General features: G+C 56.5%; 2 protein-coding genes across 4 annotated transcripts in view; one reads left to right on the top strand and one right to left on the bottom strand.

Moving 5' to 3' along the window:
• Positions 1–16,649, top strand: part of RSPH14 (radial spoke head 14 homolog) — a 76,910-nt gene that overhangs the window by 28,487 nt on the left and 31,774 nt on the right. The window lies entirely within an intron of this gene.
• The window catches only part of GNAZ (G protein subunit alpha z), a 52,175-nt gene that overhangs the window by 15,149 nt on the left and 20,377 nt on the right, over positions 1–16,649 (bottom strand). For both annotated transcript variants that reach the window (XM_037510241.2, XM_054694881.1), the window contains one exon: positions 12,153–13,310. In XM_037510241.2, coding sequence (XP_037366138.1) covers positions 12,153–12,875 — 723 coding nt within the window. In that variant the 5' untranslated portion in view covers positions 12,876–13,310. The remainder of the gene's footprint in view (positions 1–12,152; positions 13,311–16,649) is intronic.

Genomic DNA, 16,649 nt, shown 5'->3' with positions numbered 1-16,649 from the left:
GAGACAGGGCTCAGCTTGGTCCCTCCCTTCCCTCATCACTTTCTCTTCTCCCAGTCCCCATCCACACAGGGACTGCTTGCTGCACACCCAGGCAGGGGAGGGAGGGAGGGAGAGAAGGGAGGAGGACAGGAGTCTCAGCCTTGCAGGCCTCAGGCCAGTGACAGATGGGGCTTCTCTTGGGTGGGGTTATGTTCTGAGTCCAGAAGTCAGAGTTGCTGCTTGCCTTCCCCCACCCCCAGTCAGCGACAATTGCAACGCTCATAGTAACAACACAGGCCAGGCCTGCCACTTCAAACAGCAAGGGCTGTTTAAACAAGATAACAGGCTGCTGGTAAAGCCATAACTCAGGTCCTAATAGCCTGAAAACCATGTTGTGAACCTGCCAGAACCAGTGGAGAGCTACTTCCTTCCTCATGTGGCAGTCCAGCCTGGGGCCACTCACCTTTCACAGCTCCCTGCCTGGCGCAGCACCCACTCTGTGGGCACTCTTGTTTGCTGGCCTCTGGTTTTCCCCCATGAATAGTATGGAAGGGGCTAGCGTAATCTAGCTGGGGTAGCCCCCCCAATTCTCTGGGCAGGGAGAGGGTAGCGGAGGATCTGCCTTAGAAGGTGGTCGAGGGACCAGTTTTGCTACGTAGGCAACTTGTTAGTGGGACTTGAGTGTCCTCATTTGTGGGGTGGAGTTGCCTCCTCCTGGGCCGAGGCTTAGAGATTTGTGCTCAGTGCCTCTGGGCCCTGACTCCCTCCACTGTCCTGTCTTTGTCTTCCAACCTGGACATCGGTCCCTGGAGGGGAAGGAATGCACCATAGGCCCTGCTGTCTCTCCCAGTGCCCCCGCACAAGGCTGAGAACCAGGACCTGTGTGTGTGGCTACCCTGGCACTCAGTGGGCTACTCCCACTTCGTGCTAACTCCCAGTGGGCATGTCTGTGGTCAGGATCTGTGAAGACTGCTCACACCTATCACTCTTCCAATTATCTGTGGCCAACCACAACACACACAACTGCTCTGAGGTCATGCTGCACCTTGTGGAATACCCTCAACTCCTTAGAAGCGGGGGAAGGGATGAGGGGGCGCAGATGGACACAGGACCTGGGGCCACAGCTAGGTCACTGTGCCACCTTAGAGTCCCAGCATGAGCTGGAGGGGGCCTTGTGCAAGGGGCTTTGCACACCTGACCCAGCTGTTGCCGGGGGGAATCTCTATATGCCAACTAGCACACTAGCACCCACCAAGAACTGCATGTCAGGCTGCCATTCCCCAGCACAGACATAACACCCCAAATGTGCATGTCAGTGTTTTGCTTTCTGCCCCTATGGAATGTCAGAGTCAATGACTTAAGGACCCGAGAGCTGGAAAGGGCTGTTCCAGCTCCCAAAAGTGTGGACCAAAGCCCCAGGGAGGCACATGTAAATCTTCCAAGTCCTGTAACTTGAGGGGTAGCTCAGGTATACTCAAAGACTCTCAATTCTGGGGCAGTAAATTCCCAGGGTGCCACTGGGGATGACTGCTTCATTTCATGTGCAGGCCTAGAGGGGAAAGCGCCCCCTAGGCCACACTGCAGGCTGCTGGCAGGTCCCGCCTGCTCTTGCTTTTGACACACCCCCTTGCAGGAAGGGGCATTTTCCAGCCTAGTCCTTTTTTGCTTCAGCTGAAGTGAGAACTGCTTCCTATTTGTTTTTGTGTGGAATCTTGCTGGCTTGATCCAAGCGCCCCTGCTGTCAGTCACTGATGGGAAATTAGCAAACAGCAGGACACAGGTGCGTGCAGACTGGAAGCTGCTGACACAGACACAGACACAGACCTGGCCTGGGGCATGCAGACCATCACGGTCACCATGTGAGGAAACCAGAGTGCAAGAAGCCCCCCCTGTTTTCAGCTCCAGAGGACCCCCAGACACCCATTAGCCTAACACCCTTGCCTGACACTGTTCAGCGAGGTGCACACTTACTGCACTCCTGGGTGCAACCCCGAGCCACACTTCTAGGAGCACAGGCTGGTGAAACCACTGGCAGCATATCTGGCTGGTTTTTGCAGGGACATGGGAAATTGGGGGTGGGGCAGGGGGTAGAATTCCAGTAGGGAGTCTGTCTGTAGCCAACAAGACAGATTTCAGCAACGCTTATCCTGAAAAATAAGTATTTGGGCCATTACTGCCCTACCCGTTACCCCTCCCCTCTCTCCATCTGTGGAGGTAATGGGTAGGGCATGTGATCTTCTGGGGTCTCAGCTCCATGGGGAATACGGTCCAAGCGACAAAGCTTATCCTGGGAAGGATGCCCATGCATGTGCTGGTGCAGCCAGATTTAGGACATGACTTAGGAAATTCTGCAGGCTCCTGGGACCCTTCAGGGCTCCCAGGCACTACCACAACAGGGGCCTTGGAATGGCTGTTCCTAGCCCAGTGCCTGTCACGGCATGGGCCCAAGATGGTGGCTGGTGGTTTTATCCCATTGGTATGCCATTACTGTCACCCCCACACCTGGCTGGGTTCTCAGCAGCTGATGATGTCTCATGCTGCTCATGCTGGCTAGCACCAGCCACCTCTCAGCTCTAGCCTAGACAACACCACCAGCACTATTTACTCAAGGTGACACATGCTGGGCAGGGCCCCATTTCTGACTCCCGAGCCCTAGGACAGTCTTGGCCTTCGCGTTGTGTCTCCTGAGGGGTCCTCAAATCCATTCCCACCTGTGGCCCTGTCATCCCTAGGGCTGCGTCAGCCTCACCCCCACCCCCAGTCGGCAGTGTGCAGGCACTGCATGGGATAGCTCAGAAGGACACCCAGGACAGGGCAAAGGTGGGCAGGACAGGCTGGCACTGTGCATGATCTGGGGTGACTGGAACACGCAGCTGGGACAAGATTTGGGGACAGTGCATGCCCAGAGTCCAGGCTGGTCAGTGGGTCATGGCTGAGGGTTCCCTGAGTCCTAGGAGTCCAGGACTCCCTGAGTCCAGTCACACACCTTACCTTGATCCATGTCTCCTACAGCCCTAGGGGAGCAGTCAAGCCTCTGGCCCCCATGGGTTTCCTGCTATCCAGAGGAGACTTCTTGCTCCCACCAGACGTCTAACCACTGCAGCCAGGGATGAGGTTAGGAGACGGTAGCCCCCAGGAGGAACTTATTCTGGGACAGATCTGGTGCTACTCCAAGTTTTTGTTCTGAAACCTGCAGAGCTAATCCCCACACAGCCTTCCCAGCCACCTGAACCAAACAGGGTCACTGGGTCACAGGTGAGGCAACAGGAACGAGGAGAGGTCTGCTGACCTGACAAGCTGCCCAGGGTCTAAACTCCACTGCCTGGTGTTCCCCGCCATTGTTCCTCACCAGTCCCAGTGTTCTAAGGGCAGGTTTTATCAAAACCATGTCCTCCTGTCCTTGAGCCGAAGGCTAGTCCTACTGTACAGACCTGGAAGCCTTAAAATCACACCAGCCTGTGCATGTCGAAGCTGTGCAGTGCCAGGAGTCCCATCTGCTCCTTTTTATCTCCTGTGGTCACATCCTTGGACTCAAAGAGGAGCCAGAGGGGACATGCCTGGGAGTCCAGCAGGCACTGAACACAGGGCCACAGAGTAGGCCTCCTTCCTGCCTGCCAGGGGTGGGAAGCCAGAGGTTGCCTCGGTTAGCTGGTCCAGTGTGTTTCCTTCCCCCAGCAGATGGCAATTAGCTGCAAACCTGGTTTCTAGAGTTTGGGAGACTGGCTTCTGGAGAACATTGAGTAGATGACAGATTTTCTACTCCCAACCACTGCTGCTTAAGGGAGGCTGTGAGGCTCTATGGGGATGGACTTGCCTATGGCCAACACCACCAGCTGGGCCATATTGGCCTCTTTGATTGGGATGCTGTCAACATTCCCCGGGGTTTATGCAGCTCAGAAAAGTTGTGCCAGGCTGTGGCTTGGGGCTAGGCATGGTGGGAACCTCAGGACATGAGTTCCAGGGCCTCTGGCTGACTGTGGTTTTAGTAATGAAATTAGACAAAGTCCATAAGCTGAGGAGATGGCACGCGAAGGGTGATGAGGATGGCATTAGTCTGAGCTTCAGCCCAGGGCCTTGGGCTAGCATGAGCTTATTCTCAGCAGGGAGCAGGAGTACCTTTCGCCCCACCCCTGGGACCTACTCAGATGCGCTGGGTCCCTTTGCTTCACTATTATTTTGATCCTCCAAAAACTCTAGACTGTTTGAGTCACTGGGACCTCAGGGTGGGTGAAGAGGGATTGCATTATTGTTCTTTAGCACAGAATCATCTTGGTGTTATCCACAGTCAGTTATGGGACTCCCCTGGGTGACAGATTCCCACCCCCCAATCTGTACTGGTTACTGAGGGTCTCCATGTTATCAACCCCCCACCCCCATCCACTCCTGCCTGTTCTTGATAAATGGAGTTATTTTCAGTTCTTAGATCATACAAATCCCCTAAAACAACAATAACCTGCATCTTAAAACCCAGAGCTGTTCTGATGTGTGTAAGAACAGAGCTAACGCACTATGGAAATTAATTACACCACTGGCCTGGCTGCGAAGCAGCTGTGAAGTGCTTCTGCCTTGAAGCTCCTGGAGAATGGAGATGTTCTGCTGTTGGAGGGGTGCTGCAAGGAACAGATATGGGAGTTTAGAATCCAGCTTTGCCACCCCAGAGTATGTGGGCAGTGATATTGAGCCCAGACCTTGCTGGGACTGGCCACAGCACCAGGGGTCCATTCTGCCCAGTGCTCTAGCTCTTTATGACCCCCTGAAATAGTTTCTCAGCTCCGCCTTTGCTGGCTGTTCTCACAGCCCAGGCTCACTTCAGCAAAGTCTAGATCAAGTCCAGATTATCATCCCCACTTTTGGCCCAACCTGCCAGGTTCCTGTGTCTGAGACTCCTTTTTTCCCGGTTGGTTTCTGGGACAAAGAGGTCCCCCTGGCTTCTCTGGAGTCAGGCAGATGCTTGAAGGGGTGCCTTGCGGCCAACCACAGCGAGCACGGGGGTGGGGGGGGAAGCAGGTCCTGGGGGACTACCCTTCACCCTCCCTGGCTCCTCAGGCCCTCCCAGGGGCTGCTTGATGCTGTCCCCATCTACTGCAGGGGAGGGAGGAACACGTGGTCTTTGTCCCTGGAGGGTGAGCTCATTGCACATTCTAGGTGTGTAGGGGCTGTTTCCTGACTGAGTATCACAGGCCTTGCTCTCTGTCAGTTGGAGAACACAGGACGGCGCAGCTGGAGCAGATGGTCTCATGTTAGTCTGCTAACGTGCTGACAGAGAGGAAACAGAGCTCCTCGGCTCCCAGGCTGCCTCTCTGCGCAGGAGGATTCTTGTAAATCTGCCTGGGGAGAGTGGGGGCACCCAGTGCCGTTCTGGCACGTTACCATTCTCAAACGGAATGGACTTGAACAGAAATAACACGTGCCGCCAGAGGGCCGGCGCAGGGAATCACTGAGGAGGCAGAGCGGCTGAAAAACAGGGATGAAAAAAGCTGCAGTGAATCTTGTCATTTACTGATAAATGAGCTCGACCCAGGGTGGGTCCTTCTGGTCTGGGTTTGGGGGTCACGGGCTGTGGTGGGTTGACGAATGTTTAACAACGTTAAGCAAAGTGGGGGCCAATTTATAGCATTTGCCAATTTCCACGGTGTAATTACTCTCACCTGACTGATTTTAAGCGACCAACAGTTTACACACTCCCTAAAAAATGAAAAATTGGCTTTAGCGAGCTGGTACGGGCCTCCAGTGCACTGGTGTACACAGAGCAGACTCTGCCTCTGCTAAGCCTGGTCTCAGCACCCTTATCCACAGGTGGGGCTAGCGCTGCCCACACAGTGCTGAGAGCTCCTGCTTCCCCCTCCCTCGTCAGCTGCAGGTGACCCCAACTTGTTTCTGAAGGAGGCCCCCACTGGAGCTCACGCTGTCGACTTCCTGCTTTGGGAGGAATACCATGGGCACACCCGTGCAGATTCTACCAAGATTTTGGCAAAGGAAAAGGCAAAGCAGTGCCGTGAGCAGTGACAGCCTGTGCCCCGGGGGTAGTTTCCAATGAGGTGACCACCATGAAGGGGCAGGCCCTCAGCTAAATGACTGAGCTGGGCTCACTGAGTGAGGATGGAAGCGAAGGACCTCTTAGCACTCCAAAGCTCCACCACAGTGGGGGGTGGAGGGGAGGGGGGAACCCACACCCTGGTCTCCTCCTCCCATTTAGCTGGTGTCTGACAGAGGACCTGCTCAGGACGGGCAGTCACTGCACAAAGCCAAACAGAGAACAGGAGCCCTGGGAAGCTCCCAGTGTGACAGGGAAGGAGGCACAGAGGAAGCTGCTATTACCCAGGGCCTCTGTGGTGGCTCTGTGTCCCTGGGAGCAGAGGGAAGGCGGTCCTAGCCCAAAGAACTAAAATGTCAGTTGGCAAGTGCCAAGCACTGCAAACATGCGCCAGACTGTGCTGCAGGGGAAGGACGGCTGCTGGGCAGGCCCCACCTCCTGGCTCTGGTCCGGGAGGTCTCCGCTGTCCCAGGGTCACCATGATTTGTGGAGGTCTAAAACAAATTGCGTGTGGCCCGGGCAAATCACGAGATTGGAAGGAGCTGCTTGGGGAAATCAGTGCCTGGCAGGAGAAGGCTGGTGCCCTCTGGGCGGGTGGGTGGCACTCTTCTCTGGCATTATCCCAAGTCCCCATGGCATGCTTCCTGGATCTGTGTCCTCGACAGGGTCAGGAGCAGGAAGCAGAGTGGGGACATGCCACTGATCCTGCCACTGCCGGGGTGGGGAGGGGGTTAGTACCAACCCTGATGACTACACACATTTCTTGGGCCCCACCGACCCCTCTCCCCCTCTGCACAGGGAGGTTGGCAACATGGCAGCCCCCCTGCCTTGGTTCCCTGTGGATGGCTCCCAGGACTCGGGGCCTGGGGTGGTGGAAGGCCACCAGAAGGTCCCTGTCAAATCTAAGTCAGGGGCACCATCCACATCCGGCTGTTTCCCATTTCTCATTCCCTCCATAGACAAATATAACCAGCTCTGTTATGAACGGGTAAGGCCTGTCTTACTGCCATACCTGCATCACACTCAACGTGCCATTTTATGACACTTTGTAAAGTATGGAAACAAGTTCCCTTTCAGGCTGAATGACAGGCCACACTGCTAGCGTGTGGGTTTGTGGGATGGCCTGGAGCAGCCCCTCCTCAGGGGTGCACACCTGTTAGGGCCTGGGACCCAAAGGGGCTTCCCAGGAAGGGCTGAATAAACCCTTTCACCTGCTCTTCCTGAACCTGTCTTCCATCCAGTCCATAAAATCCTGCTTAACACCAACTGCGTCAGGGTCTGCATTCCCAGATGTGCAGTAGGATGGGCAAAGGGGGCTGTGGGTCTGCCCTCACTGTGGGCAGGGGGCTCTTCTGGGACCTGAGGACCCCAGAGAAGGAGGGGCCATGGCAAGGGCAGGCAGAGGTGACCCAGAGCCCTGGAGTCTGGTGTGTAGCGCCTCCCACCTGTAGAACTCGATCCCCTAAAGGGCATGTCCTTGTGTCGCCTCTAGGGATCCTTTCTCACACGTCAACCTGATGGATAAGTGATGGGGACACCAGGTCTCCCACAGACCCAGACTACCTGTAGCCATAGTTGGTCCTGGACGAGAGCAAGGGGTGACATACCTGGGAACTGCTGCCTGCCAGGTGCTTAAGGAGGGCAGGTGACTCCAGGCAGCACGAGGGTTTGTGGAAATGATGCTATGACTATGCTGGGTGCAAGTGTACCATGCCCCCCCAGCTCCCAGTGCTGCCAGGGCAGTGGGGCTCACCTCAGCCAGCCTTGCACACCCACACCAGGCACACAGCAGGCACGCACCACAGGGCTGGGAACCCTGATGGCTCCACCAGGAATTGGGCAGCCAGTTCCCTGGGAAAGCACCTTGACACTGTATAGCCAAGTCTTTTAACCAGTCCCTTTGGAAGGACTCCTTCACCATTAAGCAGTGGCAGAGTTCGTGAACAATCTGTAGGGGCAGAGGCTGGATGACAAGCACCCACCCTTGCACCACCCCCTTCTCCCCAAGTTCCCAGGTGCTGGGGTCCAGCTTGCGGGAATGTTTAGAAAAGGGGGAAGAGCCCTTACAATGGGCTGGCTGGGTGAGAAGGCCACGGCAGATCCTCAGGCACGTGGCCTCTCAGGAGTTATCATGCTGGGGTGAGCAGCCAGCTAGTGCACCTCTGTACCTAAGGGGGGCCCTGGCCAAACCCCCAAATTTAAAGCCCTTGTCGTTCTTTACCCCTGCAAGAACACAAAGGGAAAAGGAAGGCTGGGCAGCAAGGAAGTAGCTTGCTTGCAGAGGCCAGGCCGAGAGCGGGGTGGCAGGGAGACATAGGAAAGGGCCATGGCTGTTGAGGGCACGGCTTGATCCGTGACCTGTCTGAAGCCTGGGTGCCTCCAGGTGCCCCCTCCATGACAGGGACCACAAGCACAGGATCAGTCAGGTGTGCATTCCTGGGCCTTGCTCTGACCTGCATTATTTAAGAGAACCCCATTGTGGGAACAGGCGAGGCCCCCTCATCTTAGAGACCCTGGGGGCCTGCCAGTGCTTCATGAGGAGAGGGAGTCCAGGGCATGTTGAGGACCCATCCAGCTCATCTGGAATGAGGGCTATGGATTCTTCCCAAGGCTGGGCATGACCTCTCCTAACTGCTTATTGCTATGGTCCATGGACACCCCAGAATCTACCTGCCTCTTCTTAGGCACTGCCCTGTGCTCACTGCAGTCCTCCACACCCAAGAGCCCAGAGATCCTGACGTTACCCTTGGCAACAAGCTGACGCAGATGACAGGGGGGAGGGGGTTGTGGTTCTTTCACTAGGCGCGGGGGCAGGGGGCTCTGGCGGCCCTCTGTCAGAGGGAAAACAGGCTTCAGAAGCTGAGTGGGGGGAGACCTCTGACGGGCCGTGTCCAGAGCCTGGCATGGGGTCTCCATGTTCCTTAGGATTCTGAAAAATCAGCATGATCTGTTTTTGGCTGTCTTGACTTTGCTAAAGCCCAGGGAGGAAGAGAGTTCGGGGCCCTCCAAAAGGAGAAGGCAAAGGTGGCGGGTCCGTTCTAGTCCCTATGGAGATACTTGGCAGGCGCAGTGCGGAAGAGCAGTGGTGACAGGAGGGTGACAGGGGCTGCCTGTAGGTGCTGGGAGAGGCAGGCTCTCCTCACTGGTGGCCCTGGGCGGCCAGCTCACCTCAGTGGCCAGCCCGTTGGAGGAGTCTGCGGGAAGGTATTGTCTTTCCTCAGCAGCCTATTTGTTTTCCATCCAAGATACTGCTGGTAGAGCAGGAAAGGTCAGAACCATTTGGAATCTAGTGAATTTCCAGCCACGCTAGAGTTTCTCATCAAGAATTTCCTTTTCTGGCAAATAACCACCTCCCAGGTCTTCAGAGACCAGGGTGGTGGGGGATGGGGGGGATACAGGCCTGTCTGCCAGTCACTCCCTTTAGCAAATGCTCCCAATGCCCTCAGAGGCAAGTGGCAGCCTCACAGAGAACCCTGCCAGCAGCTGCTGTCCCCACCCAGGGCTGCCTGCTGTGCCCCTAACCCCTATCCCAGGGACAGGACTGGAGAAGGCTAGAGACTCAAGCCCTGTGCAGACTTCCTGTCCACCCAGCCTAGCATGTACATAAGTGAGAACCCACTCTGTAATGCAGGGGTATATAGGCACCAAATTGGGGTCAGGGAAGGCCTCTACAGTAGGGGACACCTGGGATGAGATCTGAATGGGGAAGGAAACAGGGTGGTCACATGCCTAAGGCTAAAGAGAGCAGAGCTTGTGGGGTTACAAGCCAACAAAGGCCAGAGCAGAGAGGAGAAAGGCAGCAAGGAGGTGGGGAATGCCAATCAGAGCTGGGAGGGCCTTGGGCAGGCGGCCTGGGCTTGAGCCTGTCTTTGAGGACGCTTGGGCTACCTCCTGGTCAACAGTTTCAGAGAACAGAGACGATAGCCAAATCCTTCCATGAAACACAAGACCAACTTAGGCCCCAGGCATTCTGCCTCCTGGGTCCTGGCACACCTATGGTCTGAGAGCCCAGCCAGGCGCCAAGGGAATTTGCCATGCCTGCCCTAGAGATGACAGATGAGGCAGCCCTAACATTCAGACCTCCGGAAGGCCTCAGAGCATAAGCTATCACCAGTGTCAGATGTCAGAACACAGCTAAAATAGGAAGAAGCTCTGAGATTCAAACACCTGAGCCCAGGCGGCTGGTAGACCTGTCCTGGCACTGTTCCAGGGCTTTGTCTCCAGGTCTGGTTAGTCCCTCAGCAGTGTCCTATCAAGCAGCAGTGTCCTATCAACGCTCATCTGCTAGGATGTCCCCTTTGCCCAGAACCACATATAGTGCTGAAGTAGGGGCTAGACAGAAGAGTAAGAAGGGCAAAATCCCTAAAAGACCACTAAGACAGCACTAGGAGCAAGGCGGGCCCCCTGCCCTAGTGAATGCAGCATAATCACCATTACCACCTAGGCACAGCTCTAGAACCCCAGATGCGTGGAGGGTGGGAGGAGAGCTATGCTCCCTGCCTTCATGCAACCTATGAAAACTACAGACCTTCCTACCCAGGAAAACACCCAGTGTCCAGCACTGTGGACAGCCTGCAATCATTCACAGACTTCCTCAGGGGCTGCAGGTCCAAAGTTAAAAACTCCCAGCTGAATCCAAAAAACAAAGCTGCCACCTGCCTTAAAAAACAAACAAACAAACAAACAAAAAAAACTGTGTGAAGGAAGCAACCCCTTTCTGGCACTGTGTCAGTTCCCTGGAATCCAGAGGCTAGCTCCTCATCCCCCAATGTGGTGAGTCCCCCCATGAGCGTCATCACCCATTTCTCTAGGTTTCCTAGGTTCCTCCCTGCCTGTTGTACCCCCAAGCCCCTAGCACCCCCCAGTCCCATACTACTTACAGTTCCCTGTTGACCCCTGCTTGCCCCTGCTCCCATCTTAATGGCAGATTACAGGCCAGTGCTCAGTGCTTCTGCCTGACATAAAAACCTTTACTTCCTGAATGGCCCCAGGGGCGGTGACCCTGGCTGGCTACACCCATCCTTTGTCCGGCTGATAGCTTCCACCACTGCCACTCCTGGGTGCCTTTGCACTGGGCCTTCTGCTTCTGTTGTGCCTGTAGCATGTTGCCCAGCCCCTCCTTGTGAGTGGCCTGCCTCTCACCCCAGCAGCCACCTTCTCAAGCCCCCACCTGCTCAGCATTGGGCCTGAGTTGCCCCTTGGCACCTCCCTGAACTATACCAACCTTTGACATCTCCCGTACCATGTGCCTCTGAGGCCCATTCCCCACATAGTGGTTCTCAGCCAGGGGGTTAGGTCTGAAAGAATATCCACACCCACCCAACTCCTGGGAAGTTAAACCTCTGAGTGGTACCTCAACCCTGTCACTGCCAGACTCCCAGAATCCAGATGGGGTTGGGGACCAAGACTGCAGTTCCCAGGATGAAGTGTAGTGCTCACTACTGGTAAGGGCTTCGTGGGTTTACTGAACTATCACATGGACCAGCTGAATGTCTGCCCTAAGCCTTTGCCATTTCCTGTGGCACTGCCAGCTTCCTTCTGGCCTCCAGTGCTATCCCCCACACTTGCCCACACCTCTGATCTCACCTGCTGCAGAGCCAATTGCGGCACCTCATCTCCCCTTGTTCTTTACCAAGTCTTCCCCAATGCCTGAGTGACTAAGCAAGGGACCCTCTGAGCATCACAGCAACACATTCTTGAGGCCTCCATGACCTGAGTTCAGTCAGGTATAGGGTATGGCCTACTCATGGCATGGAGGTGGGAGCTACCTGGATACCAGGGACCTGCAAGTGCCAAGAAGGCAGTGCCATCTGGAGCTGGGTAAAGGCGACAGTAGCTGAGAGGGTGTGGTGGTCACTGAGGATGTCAGGGCCCCAAGAACCTGTCAGGGCACTGAAGTCAGGAGGGGACTCACACAGTGGGGAAGCTACTGAGTGCTACCCTCGTGGGCGGGAATACCAACAGCAGGCACTACCCAGAGGTTGTGAGGTGCCCGTGCTCCAACTGGAGAGAATGCCTTGCCCGAGTTGCTGGAAATGGCAGCCTCTCCCTGCCCCACCCTGTGGCGCCTCTGTGAGCTCACGCGCTTCCTGCCGCCAGCCATGGCAGGAACAAGCAGAGGAAAAGGCGGGCCACTTACCGTCTGGTTGTCCTCGTAGAGCTTCAGGTCATAGCCGCTAAGCTCCACACAGAAGATGATGGCCGTGACACCCTCGAAGCAGTGGATCCACTTTTTGCGCTCTGACCTCTGCCCACCCACATCTACCATCTTGAAAGTGAGCTCCTTGAAGGTGAACTTGTTCTCCACGATGCCCGTGGTCATGTCCCGGGAGCGCAGGATGTCCTCCACGGTGGGGATATAATCGGGCGCCGCAATGCGCTCCAGGTCATTCAGGTAGTAGGCGGCGTTGTCCTCCAGGTGATACTCACTGGAGCGGCCGAAGCAGGTCTGTGCCCCGGGGTCGGCCCACAGCCGCCGCATGACGCCCAGCAGCTCGGGTGTGATCTCACCCTTGCTCTCGGCGGGGCCGGTCAGCGCGAAGAGCTGCACGGCGTCGTAGGCGCGGTCAGGGTTGTGGAAGTCGATCTTGAGGGCAGCCAGAGCGCGGATGATGCGGGTCAGCGAATCGATGGCGTTGTAGATGATGAGAGGTCTGTACTCCTTGCAGGCCTCTAGGTTGAAGCCGCCGCTGTGGATGATCTTCATCTGCTTTACAATGGTGCTCTTGCCCGAGTTGCTTGTGCCCAAAAGGAGCAGCTTGATCTCTCGGCGCTGCCGCTGGCTCTCAGAGCGCAGGTGGCGGTCAATTCTCCGGGACCTGCGCGCCGCCTCTTTCTCCTCTGAGCTTTGCCGACATCCCATGGTCCGGCAGCGGCGGGCCCAGACTTGGAGCAGGGGACAGGAATGCTGAGACACGGGTCCAGGTGTGTCTGGCAGAGGAAACCAGGTGGCCCTCGGAGCGCTCAGCGCAGGTAGGGAGGCGAGGCCGGGCCCCAATGCAGCCCCTGCCCCAGCGCCTCTGCTCCAGCTGGCATGGCGTGCGCCTGCTGCTGGAGGTGACCGGCCCTCCCTCTAGGGACACTCCACCTCCCTGGGCTGCTGTGGGGCCTGATTCGCCGTGGTCATTCCCCGTCCTCCCGACGGTGGGAAGCTGTCTGCTTGCGTCTGCCTAGGCTGCTGCCGTCTGGGCGCTGGTTGCTGTGGCGATGCTGCTAAGCGTGGCTGGAGGGCCGGCTGCTGGTGCCGGTGCTGCGGGTGCTCCCCGAGGCCCCCCTGCCTCAGGCATCCACCCTTTACCTGCCAATATAGAGAAGAGAGTGAGCCTCCTCCCACCGCAGGCTGGGGGGAAAGGGAGCCCTCAGGACTGTGGACAGCCGAGCTGTTGAGGCTCTTCAGAAACAGCCTGGGGAACAATGAATCAACTATCTCCCCAATGTGAAGTGCCCGAACCGCCACAAAACACACCCAGCCGAGCCCCACGTCCCTCCTAACCCTGTCAGTTTGTGAGCCCCCTAGCTCCCAGGAGGTCTTCAAAGGGGGAGAGTGATGCCAGGAACCCGCAGCCCCTCCAGCCCACTGGACCCGGCCGGCCTTATTTTCCTCAGTCCACCTACTTTGGGTTCCACCCAGCAACCTTGCTGTGATGCCCCCACCCGGCCCCCGGGCCCTCTCCTGCCACTGCTGGACCCACACATGCCCCTTGATGGTACTTGGCCCCTTTCTGTTTAACAGTGGGGTCCTAGGCTGGAGTGACTTGGTGTCCCCCATTCTCACCACCATCTGGTGGGTCAGCCCTGCTGTCTCCCACGGCAAGGACGTGCTCCAGGAGGAGGCCAGCCATCCGGGAGTGAGCAGACAGGCAGGGAGTAGAGGGAGGTGGACGCTGCCTGGAGCTGGTCTCCAGGGTGGGTGGGGTGGCCTTGCCCCCGGTGAGTGAGATGGAGCAGGAGAGGGAGGCTGGGGTAGGGCAGGCCCAATGGGAGGAGCGGGGAAGGGTGGGCAGTCAAGTGTGGGTAGCAGGCGGGGCCTGACCGCGTCCATGGCAGGAGGAATTGCGTCGAGATGCAGACAGCAGCGGCACAGAGGGGCCCTGGGTGGAGTCTTCTTATTGTCTGCATCCTGCTCTGTTAGTCAATAAGGAACAGCTATGCTCACACTGCAGGCAGGGTCTCAGCAACCCATCCTCAGTAGGCCACCTGTTGACCAGTAGGGGGAGGGTACACCCTACATGTTCTCCCCAGGGCTGTCCCCAAGATCTGCAGGCAGCTGGACCCTCCTGACAAGGGACAGCCCCAGAACTCCTGACTGGGAGCCCAGGATAGCACCTGCCCCCACTCTGCCCATATACACATCTCTCGCTTCCTTCCGCTGACCTCCTTCCCTGGCTAAACGGTGGCACCCTACAGTCTCATCCTGCCATGGTCAGCATTCACCCACTGGGGGCTTTGGGTGAGTAAGGACTGAGAGCCATGAGCCTTGTCTCTACTCTGAGGCATGACCAGCATCTCAAACTCAACCTCTGCTCTCCCCACCCAATCAGTCTCCCAGCTGAATTCTGCGCCCACTAGCCTAGCAGTCCCGTTCTCAAGCAGGCCCTGTTCTCTCCCTGGGTTGAGGTTCCAACCTCTCCTTGTTCACTCCCTGGGGGCCCCCTGCTTCTGCAGTCTGGGGTGCCTCAAGCACTTCTGAGGTCTTTCCCCACCTCAGCTGCACCTTGACTTGCAAGGTGATGAGCCTCATCCCAGCTCTGTGGCCCGAGTTCATTACTCCACGTCGCAGCCCCTGTCCCTCACAAGTCCCAGGTGTTGTGAGCACCCAGCACCCAGCCAACTACCCAGCACATGCCTGCTGGCAGCGGTCGGTACCTCACTGTCCCTGTTGCCTGTGAGCACCACCTCGTCCCACGCATTCCACCTCCTCCGATGGCTTCCACCCTTGTCAGGTTCTCTGCTTGTAGCTCTTGGTAATGTGAGACCAAGGGAAGTCTGGAGAGGTTGAGGAAATTTCTCGCTTCTGCCTCTCCACAGTCCACAGCCCATGGATGAGGGACTACTAGAAAATGCCCTGAACTGTCTCTTCTGAGCGATCAGTGATTAATGGCCCCAAGGTTGGAAATTATGCCCAGCCCTGGGCACAGGGTGGGTACTCACAGAACATGTTACGGGACAACGTGCACAAAATCGGGGCAGGACACAGATGCTCACACAAGCACGCACGCACCACGCAGCAGGGGGCTGGGTGGTTACTCCCCAGGCAACAACGAGTTCAGATGATTTTTCTTCTTTGCATTTAATGTATCTCCTACATTTCTCTCAATGAACTTCCGTCATTAAAAAAAAAGTTGGTAAGAATGAACCACGGCATTAGCAAGGCTCCGTTGTTCACTGTCCCTGGGACATGAACTTCAATGTGTAATGCCCTCTGCTCTACAGGGGCTGCTCCTTGGTTCCTGCTGATGATCCAGCAGCCCCTCGGGTGTGGAAAGGCGTCCAAAGAACTCAGTTTGCTGCCCAGGACGTCTCACTCCACCCCAGCAGCCACCCTGTCAGCGCCATCACTCCCACGGGTACACCAACACCCGCCCGCCTCCTATGGCAGTGCAGGCCCCATCTTGTCGTTACGTTTTTTTTCAATTTTATGTTTTAAAATCTGAGGTACAGCTAGACCGTAAGTGACATATTCCCTCTCAGCTAGTAACAAGCAAGGACAAAGATCAATCCAGAGAGCAGGCTCAATACCACCCAAGAAAAGCAGCTCCCAGGCACTAGGTGTCCATGCCTCAGGGCACCTGCAGTGACTCCACTCCTGGGATATGGTTTAGCTTGGGCAGATCACCTGGAAACTCCAGCACTACACCTCCCTGAGCCTGTGCAGGGCAGACCCTGCCTGTGAGTAGAACTGCAGCTGAGCAGCATGGACATAGGTCTCTTTCTCACCAGGCGATGCATGATTGACCTGCCTCAGGTCCTTCTCAAGCCCAAACACTCCCCTTGTGGCTTGGGCCCTGGGGAGTTAGGCACAGGCAGTGCCTGAGGGCTTGCTCTGTGACCCCAGGCTATTCCCTGTCGGCTGCCTCTCATCTCCCTTCTGCACTGGAACTCTGCCTGCTCTTCACAGGCCAGCTCACACATGGCTGTCGCCCACATCAGTGGGGCGCCCTGTGCCTCCAGCTGCCTCCGCCTCTCTCCATGGCATCCTCCCTTCTGGTCTCTCCAGCCAGGATGGGATTTCCTTAAAAACAATAAGGCCCTTTTACCTAACAAAGTAACTTAAAATGGGTGTAAGACTTAAACGTAAGACCTAAAACTACAAAACTCTTAGGAGAAAACATAAGGCAAAAACTGCACATCTGGCATTGATTTCTTGGATATGACACCAAAGGAACAGGTAACAAAAGAAAAAAAGAGACAAACATCATGAAAAACAAAAAATATTGTCCATAAAAAGACACTGTTGGCAGGGTAAAAAGTCAATGCAAAGAATGAAAGTATCGGGCCTCCCCGGTGGCGCAGCGGTTGAGCACTGGGTTGCGAAGCTGCCCGCAGCCTCTGCGGTGCCGGTTCGATCCCCCCGGCTGCTCCCCGGCCACCGGAGGAGGGTCCCACATGGCGCGCAGACCTCTCCTGCCGCCCGCTG

Source organism: Talpa occidentalis, unplaced genomic scaffold, assembly GCF_014898055.3.
Source record: "Talpa occidentalis isolate TD23 unplaced genomic scaffold, MPIMG_talOcc4v2.1 talOcc4.14, whole genome shotgun sequence".
Classification (NCBI taxonomy): Eukaryota; Metazoa; Chordata; class Mammalia; order Eulipotyphla; family Talpidae; genus Talpa; species Talpa occidentalis.
This window is presented reverse-complemented; position numbering and strand designations above follow the sequence as displayed.